This window comes from Stigmatopora argus, chromosome 13 (assembly GCF_051989625.1).
Source record: "Stigmatopora argus isolate UIUO_Sarg chromosome 13, RoL_Sarg_1.0, whole genome shotgun sequence".
NCBI classification, from domain to species: Eukaryota; Metazoa; Chordata; class Actinopteri; order Syngnathiformes; family Syngnathidae; genus Stigmatopora; species Stigmatopora argus.
In genome coordinates, this window is record NC_135399.1 from 11,826,024 (window position 1) to 11,839,087 (window position 13,064).

The following is a 13,064-nucleotide window of genomic DNA, read 5'->3' on the forward strand; positions in this document are numbered from 1 at the left end:
GCCTCCTATTGTGCGCCAGATTCAACCCCCTCCAACTTCCTTTTGTCCTGTGGGGGTTACAGAGCCTCACTTGGGCTTTTGTTTAGATAAGTCCACATACTACATGGGAATGTGGACTTAACAGCACTATTTTGACAGTGTTCGAGCTCTAGCTGTTTTCAGTAGATTGCTCGCGTTATTGTGAATGGAGGTAGAAGATCATCATAAATATCTAAAAGACAGGTATTTTTCAGGAATCAAAACAAAACATCTTCCTCAAATTACCAAGCCAGCGATGTCCAAAACTGCAGGCCAACTTTATTGACCCGCAGCCATGTGCAAGCATGATTCTGTGTCGGCAACATCATTCTAACAGTTTACATTTTGTCTTTGTAGCTACAGTAGCAAGAACCTGCAATTCAGATCAGTTCCGTTGCGACGATGGAAGGTGCATCGCCTCCTCCTGGATCTGCGATGGAGACAACGACTGCGGTGACCTGAGCGACGAAGACCAAAGGCACAACTGTGGTATGCATTTTCAATACCATAGGATATAAACTATATCACGGTACTGTTCTATACTATTTATACATACCTCGTACTTTCACTTAAATCCTAAATCTTGGATTAAATGCTTTGGAAGGATAAAGTGCTGTTTGGAATTTCTAGCGCAGGGGTGCTCTAATGGGGCACTTTTTTGGCCTGCAGCAAATAATGAAAATATTTCTGCAAAAATGGCCAACACAAGAAGCTCAAGTTCAAACTACATTCCAAAAAAAGTTTGGAATCTCATATAAAAATCTTTGGAGTGTGAGCCTCGGCTCAGGTATGTCGCCTACTTAACCTTTTTTCTAAATCCGCTCTCTCTGATTGAATCCAGCCAACCGCACATGTTCGAGCACAGAGTTCACCTGCGCCAAAAACCAACCGCCACAGCGCAAATGCATTCCTCAAGACTGGGTGTGTGACGGTGACGCAGACTGCACAGATGCCCTGGACGAGCATCAAAACTGCACGCGGAGATCCTGTGGTGTCAATGAGTTCACCTGCAGCAATGGCCTCTGCATACGTAGCTCCTACAGGTTAGCTTAAAAAAAGAATACAGTTTTTCCAGTTATATCTGCCCTGTCTGCCACAATAAAGCAGTGCAATTCCATTCCCAATCAGGTGTGACAGACGCAACGACTGCGGCGACAGCAGCGACGAACAGGGCTGCACGTATCAGCCGTGCCAGCAGCACCAGTACACCTGTCAGAACGGTCGATGCGTGTCGCACGACTTTGTCTGCGACGGGGACAATGACTGTGGCGACGAGTCCGATGAGCTGGAGCACGTGTGCCACGCTCCCCCACCCACGTGCCCCCCGGGCGAGTTCAAATGTGACAATGGACACTGTATCCCTCTGAGCCAGGTGTGTAACCGGGATGATAACTGCTCCGACAACAGCGATGAAAAAGGATGCGGTAAGTGGAATGTAACAATGTTCATTTTTTTTATTTTACCGTGCAGTTGTCTCCTACAAGTCAGTGGTCATTATTTACCGTATTTACGAAGCTTTTCTGCACATGACCGTTGCGATAATTGCATAATTTCAGGTATCAATGAGTGCACAGAGCCATCTGTCCACCGCTGCGATCACAATTGTTCAGACACAGCCACCAGCTTCATCTGCACCTGCCACCCCGGCTACCGCCTCATGTCCGACGGCACCACGTGCGACGACGTCAACGAGTGCGTGGAGACGCCCAGCGTGTGCAGCCAGGTGTGCGAGAACACGGTGGGCTCGTACGTCTGCAAGTGCGCGCCGGGTTTCCTCCGAGAGCCAGACGGACGCAGGTGTCGCCAGAACAGCAACATTTCGCCTTACCTCATCTTCAGCAACCGCTACTATCTCAGGAACCTGTCCACGGACGGGCAGGCCTATTCGCTGATACTCCAGGGATTGACCAGTGTGGTGGCACTGGATTTTGACCGCGTGGAAAAACGCTTGTATTGGATCGACGTGAGCCGCAGAGTGATTGAGAGGATGGCCTTCGACGGAAGCAACAGGGAAGTGGTGGTCAATGGAGTTCTGCACGGCGAGGGCCTGGCCATCGACTGGATCGCCAGGAAACTCTACTGGGTCGACAGCTTCGCGGATTGCCTCAAAGTGTCGGAATTGGACGGCCGTTATGTGAAAAAACTGGCTGAAGACTGTGCGGATTCTAATAATACGTACTGCTTTGAGAATCCCCGGGCCGTCGTCGTGCATCCCAAACATGGGTAAGTCATTTTGTGGATTACATAGAAAAAGGTTCTCATTCTACGTATCCTATTAGAGTTTTAATTCAGATATTTCCCTCTTTTTAGATTTGTGTACTGGACCGACTGGGGTGACAAAGCCTTCATCGGCCGAGTTGGAATGGACGGAACCAACAAAGAGGCAATCATCACCACTAAAATAGAGTGGCCCAACGGCCTTACAATAGACTACACGAACGACAAGCTGTACTGGTCTGACGCCCATTTAAACTACATCGAGTGAGTCCATATTGTGATTTTCAAGAAAAACTTTGCAGATTTCATCCATCCTAATCCATCTGGATGTCTTAGGTACTCCGACCTAGACGGTCATCACAGGCACACGGTGTACGACGGAGTTTTGCCTCATCCGTTTGCCATCACCGTGTTCGAGGACACGGTCTACTGGACCGACTGGAACACGCGAACGGTGGAAAAGGGCAACAAATACGATGGTTCTGCTCGCCAAGTCCTGGTCAACACCACGCACAGACCCTTTGATATTCACGTTTGTCATCCCTATAGACAGCCCATTGGTGAGTTTGGCACTGACCTGTTGAGCTGTGCAGCTAATTACATTGATTTAAAGTCCCACAATCACCACAGGGGATGCTTTACTCAATTCGATAAATTGGACTCCACTGAGCCGTAGTTCCTTACTTTGTAAAATAAAAGTGCAAGACACAGTTCTAATTCTTTTTCGCTGTTGGCCAGGAAGCCAGAGTCAGTCACTGGAAGTCAGTAGCGAATTAGCCGTTTAGTTTAATTGCTGCGGTGGCCATTGTTTTATTTCTTTTTCTCAAAGGTAAAAGGGTTAAAATATTTTTTTGTGTAGGAAATCGTTCCCTAAAGATACTGCCAAAGTAAAATCTTATTCCGCTCTTCAATTACCTCATCGATTTCAACTATGCAGAGGCAAACCGTTATGTAATTTTTTTTATTGTCCAATTTGAATAGTGGATCTGTGTTAGTCTTGATCATTTATTATTGAATTGTATACTAGAGTCTAGAATTCAATTAGTGTATAGACTTGTAATAGTGGGACTTTAAGTACAGGTTTAGATTACCTGTGGCACAATACTGGTCTTGTATTTGTCTTGCTATAGTAAACTGAGATTGTTTGCCCGTCTTCTGGCTTCTAAATCCGGTAGTAAACAATCCCTGTGCTGTGAACAATGGAGGCTGCTCTCACCTGTGCCTCATCCGTCACGGGGGGCGGGAACACACATGCGACTGTCCTGACCACTTCCTGGCAATGCAAATAGGAGGGGTGACCCGCTGCCTTCCCATGTGCACCAGTACGCAGTACAGATGCGCCAACAATGAACGGTTTGTCAAACCGTCTTTTTTGCCTCAGTTTCCTCGGTTGCCGTAATCACGCGTTACGTCTTGACAGTTGTATCCCGATCTGGTGGAAGTGTGACGGTCAGAGAGACTGCAGAGATGGCTCCGACGAACCCACCACGTGCCCCTTACGCCACTGCAGGCTCGGACAGTTTCAGTGCGATGACGCCAACTGCACCAGTCCGCACTTCCTGTGCAACGGCAAACTGGACTGCGACAACGGATCCGATGAAGACCCTGTGCTGTGTGGTCAGGAGATGCGTTAACGCTTAAATTGGAGTTGCTGTGACAATCAACGTGTTACTTGAACTTGTTTTATTGTTATTGGTCAATTTCAGCGACTCACCAGTGCGAACCAAACCAGTGGCAGTGTACAAATAAACAGTGCATCCCCGAGTCGTGGCAGTGCGACGGCGAGGACGACTGCGGCGATCGTTCCGATGAGGATCCCACCCATTGTTCCACCAGGACATGCCGTCCCGGACAGTTCAGATGCCGCAACGGACGCTGTATTCCCCAAAATTGGAAATGTGACACCGATGACGACTGCGGGGACAACTCAGATGAACCTCTTGATGAGTGCAGTGAGTGAAATTCGACTTGACATATATTATACTCATTGAATTCCAATGATCCATCGATTTACTTGAAATTGCCCTGCAGTGCCTTACTGTGTTTTCTCCCAAAGTGGGGCCGGCGTATCGATGTGACAACCACACCGAGTTCGACTGCAAGACCAGCTATCGATGCGTGCCGCTCTGGTCCGTCTGCAACGGACACGACGACTGCAGAGACAATAGCGACGAACAGGGATGCGGTAAGTCTCACAGTGATCTATTCAAAATTGTCCCGGCTTCAAAACGGGGCCTATTAGCTCACACTTCAGCTTCCACCCAGTACAGCGTCACGCATTTTGATATAACGGCAAAGAATGAGCATGACCACTCGCTCTTAGTCCAAAGTAAATTCATGAGCACTTCAATAATTTAGGTCTACACATGGTTGTTGTTGTCCTCGCGTGGGGGCACGGGTTCACTCCCAGAACTTTGTAGTCCTCGCACACTCCCGGTGACCCTCGCGGCCGGCTCTTATCAGAGGCGCTCACTCCATTAGTGCCATGCCCGAGCAGGAGGGGAGATCGGCGCTTAATCTTCCCGTAAGAATGCAGCAGATGGGCCAGGTGGAGGATGAGGAGGGCAGCGCTCTATCTTTGACACCCAGCAGTGTGTGGTGGAGACGGCTCACACCAGCTCTCCTCCTCTTCCCCGACTTCTCAACTCCCGCAGCCTTATCCTGTGCGCGCGCACACACACGGCGCGGATACAGTGCAGGTCGCCCATCTGTCTCAGACACGCTGCTTACTCCCTCCTTTGTGCTTTAATTAAGAAACGGGATGCCTTTCATTTCAGGCTTTCGGCATGACTTAAGACCCCCGACATTGAAGTTATGAAACCATAGAGGGCTTAGCAAAGAACTGGATGTGTCCAAACACAGAATGGAATGTTAGCACTCGATCCATCATTTAAATTGACTATCACAGGTAGTCATAGACTAAGAGAACCGACAATGAATGTCTCATAGAAACACAAATGTGGACTGAGTAGCATTTCATACCTGCTGTGTACTAGTAATTGCAATAGTACAATAGCCAGTAGCAGTACTTAAAGAATAAAACAATGTAGACGTATTCGGAATGCTCATTCCATAAAGTCAAAGTATCCCATCCCAAAATGAATGCATCTCACATTTCTTGACCCCCAAAAATTCCCCGTTCGTTTTCAAAGGTCACATTGCTCATCCATTTCTAACAGTCTCTGAATAACACCAATATTTTCTTGTCATGCGTTATTTAAAAGCGTAAGAGTCATGATGACATCAGTACAGCATTTTTCCAGTGTAAAAAGACTACTCGAGAAAAGTTTAGCCTTTTATCGAAAGATAACTATTTTTCCACACTATTTAGACGAGGTGACGTGCGACACCAGTGGAGATTTTCAATGTGACAACCATCGTTGCATCCCGCTAAGATGGCGCTGTGACGCCGATGATGACTGTGGTGACAATTCGGACGAACGCAGCTGCAGTGAGTGCTCGCCATGCGAATTCGGGTTTTCTAGGTTTGACAGCTGTTTTTGACTCATTCTTGGGTGTGGAATCCAAAACCGCTCCCATTTTTTGCCTATTATGTCAATTATTTCACTACAAATTGTTATGACTACCGCACATGCACACAACTAGACACATTTTTTTGTAGAATCATACAATAAATACGGCAGTCATTCTTATTATTTCAGTTTCTCACTAAAAAAAGTGAGACCAAAAATTAGTTACGAACAGCATCTGACCTAATTAAACGTCCAAAAAAATGTGTTTCCCAATGTCTTGAAGATTATTGCGCAGTAGCTCTACCTAGTGGTCACATTTGTGCATACCCCCCGCCCGCAAAAAACCTGGCCCTCTTAAGAACGCTATGAAAATAGAGCACTGAAGACAAATAAATCTTCCCGCCATCCTTTTATCAGGGGCGATATTTTGCAAGAGTCTTCACACTTGTGCTGACAGCTGGCTGCCGTAAGAGGAGCGAGCTTATCCACTGCTTGAGAAATAGTCTGTCCTCTGGAGTGAGGGAGTCTGTCACCTTTGACCCCGGCAGATTTCAATCATGCCTGAGAAGGTGCTGCTTAATAAGGAGGAAACGGTCTGGGATCTTCTGCTCTGCTGGTTGTAAGGAGACCAATGTATTTTCCTTGGGGTCATTATAAGGAGTAAAATAACACAGATTTGGTGACGTGTTCTTTGCGCTTGATTAATGTGTCAAAAAAAATTAAATAACTAAATAAAACTGTTTTCTTTCCCCCCTACAGCACCTCGCGCGTGCACCGAGAGTGAGTTCCGCTGCAATAATCTGCACTGCATTCCCGACCGTTGGGTCTGTGACCATGACAACGACTGTGAAGACAACTCGGATGAAAGAGACTGTGGTGGGTGGAGGCTCTTTGTTTTGGCTGGGGGTCTGGCTCTTTGCGACTAACTGTGGACCACCATGCCAAGACCCAATAAAATGGGCATTTTTTGAGTGGCGCAGACAGAGGGGGCCACCTGTCGCCATTTATTCAGACCAATGAAAGCTTTCGTGCATGCAGTGCTGGTAAAACAGGATTATTTCTCATCATGTAATGGAACGTACTATTAGTAAATGCATTTAAAAGGACTGGCAACAAGCAGTGCATTTTTTTCATAGCTGTTTTAGACATGTCACTTTATCCTGACTAATATTAGTGCTGGTAGACACATTATTAGTAAACTGAATGGCAATGCTGTCATACATAGTAAAATGGCAATTTATTTTTATTTCACAGAACTAAGGTCATGCCACCCTGGCTACTTCCAATGTGGAAGTGGACATTGTATCGCCGATCGCTTCAAATGTGACGGCAACGCCGACTGCGTGGACTACACGGATGAATCGTCATGTCGTGAGTTGGGACATTTTGACGCAGCGATTTCTTAATGACTCGCACGCTTTATACACAAGACACGAGAATCTCATTGACTTTGATTGTAAGACATTTGGGTTTCTGTTTTTTGGCTTTTAGCGCCACGCTTTCCAAACGGCACCTATTGCCCCCACTTTATGTTTGAGTGCAAGAACCACATCTGCGTCCAGCCTCACTGGAAGTGCGACGGGGACGACGACTGTGGGGACGACTCTGACGAGGAGCTTCATCTCTGCCGTAAGAAGAACATGTGCAAATAATGTCCTGAACTTTCAGAACATTTTAGGTGCGACTCCTCTTTGTCTTGACAGTCACCGTCCAGTGTGAGACGCCGTTCCGTTTCCGCTGCGACAACAACCGTTGCATCTACAGTCACGAACTATGCAACTCCGTGGACGATTGCGGCGACGGCTCTGACGAGAGACAAGAGAACTGTGAGTTGACTTGGAAGCGTGGATTGGTGGAATCTTCGCTATTCTTCTTTGAGTGGGATGTTTTTATCCCCCCAGGTCAAAGCCCCACACGTGGACCCTGCAATGAGGAGGAGTACAAATGCAGTAATCGACAATGTATTCCTCTTCAGTATGCCTGCGATGACTTTGACGACTGCGGGGACCAGTCGGATGAACTCGGATGCCGTAAGTCATGTTAAAAAGTGACATCATGTTTTTCTGCGATGGCCGATTTCTGAAAATCAACCCATGCAAGGGCCAAATATAAATTCTTCCACTTTAAATTGAATTACGCTTTTTGTAATATGATCAGGAATTTTAAAAAGGCCTACTATACCTGAAAATCTTAAGATGGTTTTTGTGTCATCACTGACAATTATTTTTTTTTGTAGTAGAACTCCCTATATAACCAATTCTAACCAATCTAACGCTGTGTTAAATGTTGACCAACAGATCAACACAGCACACGCTCTTGTAGTGACCACATATGTGAACACAACTGTACTGACCTGACTGATGGAGGCTTCTTGTGCTCTTGCATGCCAGGCTACCGGGCCAGAAGTGGCCAGCGACACACCTGTGAAGGTATTAACAGCCAGGGGGAATATTTTCCGCTTATTTTTGACACAATATTGTGACAGCAGCTTCCTTGAAGTCGTCCAATCCATTTGACTTCAATTGGATTAGGCGTCTATCGCCATTCTGGCAGTGAGAGTTAAATCTTTTTTTTTTCTCTTGGGGGAACATAGATATTAATGAGTGTGAGGCATATGGAATTTGTCCACAAGAGTGCAAAAACACAAAGGGAAGCTATGAGTGTTTCTGCGCTGAGGGCTTTGACTCCTTTAGTGAGCCACATGGAACTCAGTGTGCTGCTCGAGGTAAGAGAGAAATGCGGGAAAATTTTCATTTGAGTGTTTAACTCTTCTTTTAAATGTGTGAATTCCTCTCTCTCTCAAAAAATAAAGGAAACCCACCCGTGCTGCTGCTGCCAGATAATGTTCGTATCCGCCGTTTCAATCTGTCATCAGAGCAGTATTCGGACTACGTGGACAATGCTGAGCATATTCAAGCTCTGGACTACTTGTGGGATCCGGAAAAACAAGGGCTTAGTAAGGATGATTTTAGATTTTTCATTTGAAAAAAACTATTGTCTACATATGTCATTTAATAGACGTTGCTCCTGAATATTTGAGAACAAACATTAGGTGTTCATCTTTTCTAAGTTAGGTTGAATACAACTGAACTGTAAACAAAAATTGTTCAATCATTTAATTTGGTTAATCTCTCGCGTACCACTAAGGGGTGCCCATGTACCGCTATGATACTTTTTCCACACTGATGTCCGTGATCTTGTTTTAGGTATTGTGTACTGGACAGTCATGGGACGAGGATCACAGTTTGGCTCCATTAAACGGGCCTACATGACCACCTTCTCTGATAATGGGAATAACCCAGTCAGAGACACGGACCTCAACTTGAAATACGTGGCCAATCCAGATGGCATCGCTGTTGACTGGGTTGGAGGGTAAATACCCGTCTTATTTCAGCTTTTTTCAGCTCACTGCTTCACACTGGTGGCCCAACGACCAAGTGGTTAGCGCATCGGCCTCACAGTTCTGTGGTCGAGGGTTCGATCCCAGGTCCATGTGGACTTTTTCATGTTCTCCCCGGGCTTGCTTGGGTTTTCTCCGGGTACTCCGATTTCCTCCCAGATCCCCATAGCACACTCTAAATTGCCCCTAGCTATGATTGGTTATCATTTGTCACCTTGTGCCCTGCGATTGGCTGGCCACCAATTCAGAGTGTCACCCGCCTGGTACCCATAATTGGCTGGGATAGGCTCCAGCACCCCCCAGGACCCTTGTGAGGATAAGCGGTACAGAAAATGAATGAATGCTTCACACTTTCATTCCATTTACAGCCACATTTACTGGACTGACGCCGGCACCAATCGCATTGAAGTGGCCAAATTGGATGGCCGTTACAGGAAGTGGTTGATCCACACTGACCTCGACCAACCGGCTGCTATCGTTGTCAATCCGGCGCTCGGGTAGGATGCTCAAATGTTCCCGTGTATAGTGTTGAAAAAGCACAGTCACTGTAATGTGACGTGGTCCCGGCAGAACTATGTACTGGACGGACTGGGGCAGGAGACCCAAAATAGAGTCGGCGTGGATGGATGGCCAAAGCAGACAGGTGCTGGTCGGCGAAGAAGACTTAGGGTGGCCGACCGGATTGGCTCTGGACTATCTGAATGCACACAGGATCTATTGGTGTGACTCCAAAGAAAATATCATTGGCTCCATGAAGCCTGATGGCACAGACAGAAAGATCATCATATCAGGAGGTCAGGTCCATGTGGTATAGTCAAGCACTGCTATGGGTTTTCACAGGCACACATGAAAACAATGCACATAACTTGTACTTGCATTGCGGCCTTGTTCCAGACATTGGCAATCCATATAGTCTGGACCTGTTTGAGGGCCACGTGTACTGGACAACAAAGGAGAAGGGAGAAGTGTGGAAGACAAATAAGTTTGGGAAAGGGAACAAAGTCAAAGTATTAACCATCAACCCCTGGTTGACTCAGGTCCGCATTTACCAGGAGCACCGACACAACCACTCAGGTTAGTCTATTGAGATTGCACTTCTTGCATACATTCAATTGCCATAAGAGTGGCAATGTATGTATTTAATTCAAAACGTTTTATTTATTTATTAAACGATTCATGCACGTTTGTACTTTGTCGTCGTCAGTTCCCAACCCTTGCAAAAACGTGTGCAGTCACCTGTGTCTCCTCCGGCCTGGGGGATACACGTGTGCCTGCCCGCAGGGTTCCTCCACATTGGATTTCCACTCCAGTGAATGCGATGCAGGTACACTGCAGCCTTCCTCCTTTGTCTGGCGGGCCCTCTTTTTCTTTCAACGTCTGGTGATTTTTCATTTTTCTTAATTTATTTTTTGCCCGACTTCATACTTCGGCCTCCCTCCCTCCCTTGCAGCCATTGAGGCACCCGTTGCAATGCCTCTCGCGTGCAGATGCATGAATGGTGGAACCTGCTACACTGACGAACGGGGTTCACCCAATTGCAAGTGAGTATTGACGTTTGCTGGTTTGCACTAGCTTATTACAATGATCCTCTAACTCATTTTTGGTCTTATGAAAAGATGCCCTCATGAATATTTGGGCAGCTACTGTGAAATAGGCAAGTCCCGCAGCACTCCAACAGGAACAGGTACTATGAGTATGTCAAATTATACTCTTGTAATATAATAACAACAAGCAATGCGTTATTTCTCAAGCTGTGGCAGTTCTGCTGGCAGTCATCGTCATCATAATTACTGGCGCTTTGGCAGTCGGGGTGTTTCTCAACTACAAACGAACAGGATCCTTCATCCCCTCCATGCCCAAACTGCCCAGGTCTGCTTTTGTCATCCTTACTATCTAAGCCAAACAGGCTAACAAATATGACACCACTCTGTGTTTTTCTCGTAAAGCCTCAGCAGTCTGGTGAAGTCCAACGATACGGGAAACGGGGTGATGTTTCACTCGGGTGACAATGTGGATCTCGGATCGACGCACGTTGGAGTGTCTTTTATCAATACCATGCAAATGGTGAGTTTTATGTCGGTCTATTCAAAAGTGCAGTGAAAAAAGACAAGTTTTTAAAATCTTATTTCTTAAAGTCAATGTCGCAGGATGATCGCTTTGCCTTGGAAGCAGCGAGGCATCCCGTTACTTTTGAAAACCCGTTATACGCCAACACGGCCGCCGACCCAGCCGTCATTCACGCCTCGCAGGTACACACACACACACGTGCGCACTTGAAAACAGAAATAAATGGTTTGGCAAAATGAAAGTTTTCCACGTTTTTCTGACCAACAGGTGACGGTTAATGTGAGTGGGGAGAAATTACAAAACAACTTTGTGAACCCGGTGTATCACGCTGAGCAGAGCGGGGGTCTCGTCAACACGTCAGCTGTTGCGTCCAAACCTGTTCAGGTAAGTCTACTATTTACTGAAGTTTTGCCTGAAAATATCTTTTTTTTAATCTGTAGCAACATTCCTCATTTTATCCTGTTATACTTGTTTTTAAACCATGTTTCCCCCTTGATAGTGTTCTCCCATAGTATGTAATAGTGATACTTAATTTAATAATAGTTTGTCTTGTATGAGGAGTCAACGTGGAGTGCTTTCAAACGTAAACTGAATCCCTGCACCACATTTGAAAACAAGTCCTACTCCAAGGTTAGTTTGGCTAGCTTTTCCCATAGACGAGAAGAAAAGTAATGATTGTTTTGGTTGTTGTTTTTCTTTATTTGTTTTTGGCAGATGAAGGATGACAAGTGTGAAGGAAGCAGTGGCGCAGACGGCTTGACAGCTGAGCATCCGCCTCTTAAACCTCAAAGGAGGGACCATCATCATCACCATCATCATCATCATCATCATCCGAGTACCTTTTCACCAACAGAGGACAGTTTCAAAGACACGGCCACACTTGTCAAAGAGGACAGTGATGTATAAGGTCAGCTCGCCTTGGCTGACGGGATCACACTTTGCACAGAATTTATTTTTTTATGCAGCCTGTAGGGGGGTTGGGGTACAAATGTTCTATTTAGGTAAATATAAAATACAGTGGTGCATATTCCTTGTTAAAAACCCAAACATGTTTTGGGATTTGGGATGTGTGTTGCGTTACAAGCCGTAAAAAGCAACTCTTATCTCAAGGCACCACTGTTTATTTCTACTGAATAAGAAAAAAGAAAGTCTATGCCTTGTGACATTACATATGCCAATTCTCGTGTATTTTTCTTTATTGTGATGTACAATTTGTATATCTTTGCACTGATGCTGCTGATATAGATGTTGATAAATATGTTGTATATCTGTAAATTTGAAGCATAAGATTTGAAAATAGCCTTCGTGGTGGTTGTGCATTTATACACATTGTCAAAGCGGAGCTGAATTGCGTGATGTACAGTAACTGGATTGTCACGAGGAAAAATATGAATGATTTTCTGCCTTTGTCATATCATAAATACAAATAATCTTGATATAGACACATCGCAATAACTTCAGGGTGATTGGATTATCAAACGTGCCGTTTAAACCTGTGTTTTTAATCTTTTTTTGTTTAACTTTGACTTTGTGACTGAATCACTGTGATCATGTCTTTTTTCTATCAGTGATGATATAAGTATATAACAAACTTGAACATGCGTGCGCATGGATGTTAATTTATGTAAATTAGCCACTCACGACTTAAGAATGCGGACCAATCATTTTGTATGCAGGAAAGGATTTCAGATCTTCAGCGATTACCAAAAAAACATTTCTCTCTGATCATTTCCAATACATCATACGCAATACGACTGAATAAATATATTTTGTTGACAAGTCTTCCAAACTTCAGGTTGCTCTTCATTACCTCCATTGACGTCTAGGAGCGTCGATTCCATTGACGTCTATGTGCGTCAATTCATTGACATCTGTACCGAGAGTCCTAA

At 45.4% G+C, this 13,064-nt stretch overlaps 1 protein-coding gene across 11 annotated transcripts in view; it reads left to right on the forward strand.

Moving 5' to 3' along the window:
- The window catches only part of lrp2a (low density lipoprotein receptor-related protein 2a), a 37,678-nt gene extending 24,721 nt beyond the window's left edge, over positions 1-12,957 (forward strand). For 6 of the 11 annotated variants that reach the window (XM_077616378.1, XM_077616382.1, XM_077616380.1 and 3 more), the window contains 32 exons: positions 376-507; positions 860-1,061; positions 1,147-1,442; positions 1,575-2,241; positions 2,329-2,499; positions 2,572-2,795; positions 3,411-3,588; positions 3,656-3,852; positions 3,942-4,187; positions 4,292-4,420; positions 5,567-5,686; positions 6,468-6,584; positions 6,963-7,079; positions 7,200-7,337; positions 7,412-7,534; positions 7,610-7,738; positions 8,006-8,137; positions 8,302-8,433; positions 8,521-8,664; positions 8,915-9,080; positions 9,477-9,605; positions 9,679-9,902; positions 10,003-10,182; positions 10,313-10,432; positions 10,559-10,649; positions 10,725-10,792; positions 10,860-10,977; positions 11,055-11,172; positions 11,244-11,357; positions 11,443-11,559; positions 11,719-11,805; positions 11,890-12,957. In XM_077616378.1, coding sequence (XP_077472504.1) covers positions 376-507; positions 860-1,061; positions 1,147-1,442; positions 1,575-2,241; positions 2,329-2,499; positions 2,572-2,795; positions 3,411-3,588; positions 3,656-3,852; positions 3,942-4,187; positions 4,292-4,420; positions 5,567-5,686; positions 6,468-6,584; positions 6,963-7,079; positions 7,200-7,337; positions 7,412-7,534; positions 7,610-7,738; positions 8,006-8,137; positions 8,302-8,433; positions 8,521-8,664; positions 8,915-9,080; positions 9,477-9,605; positions 9,679-9,902; positions 10,003-10,182; positions 10,313-10,432; positions 10,559-10,649; positions 10,725-10,792; positions 10,860-10,977; positions 11,055-11,172; positions 11,244-11,357; positions 11,443-11,559; positions 11,719-11,805; positions 11,890-12,081 — 5,318 coding nt within the window. In that variant the 3' untranslated portion in view covers positions 12,082-12,957. Of the gene's footprint in view, positions 1-375; positions 508-859; positions 1,062-1,146; positions 1,443-1,574; positions 2,242-2,328; positions 2,500-2,571; positions 2,796-3,410; positions 3,589-3,655; positions 3,853-3,941; positions 4,188-4,291; positions 4,421-5,565; positions 5,687-6,467; positions 6,585-6,962; positions 7,080-7,199; positions 7,338-7,411; positions 7,535-7,609; positions 7,739-8,005; positions 8,138-8,301; positions 8,434-8,520; positions 8,665-8,914; positions 9,081-9,476; positions 9,606-9,678; positions 9,903-10,002; positions 10,183-10,312; positions 10,433-10,558; positions 10,650-10,724; positions 10,793-10,859; positions 10,978-11,054; positions 11,173-11,243; positions 11,358-11,442; positions 11,560-11,718; positions 11,806-11,889 lie in introns of all 11 variants that reach the window. The other 5 variants (XM_077616379.1, XM_077616388.1, XM_077616381.1 and 2 more) reach the window with 4 other exon arrangements.
- Positions 12,958-13,064: the final 107 nt, after the last annotated feature.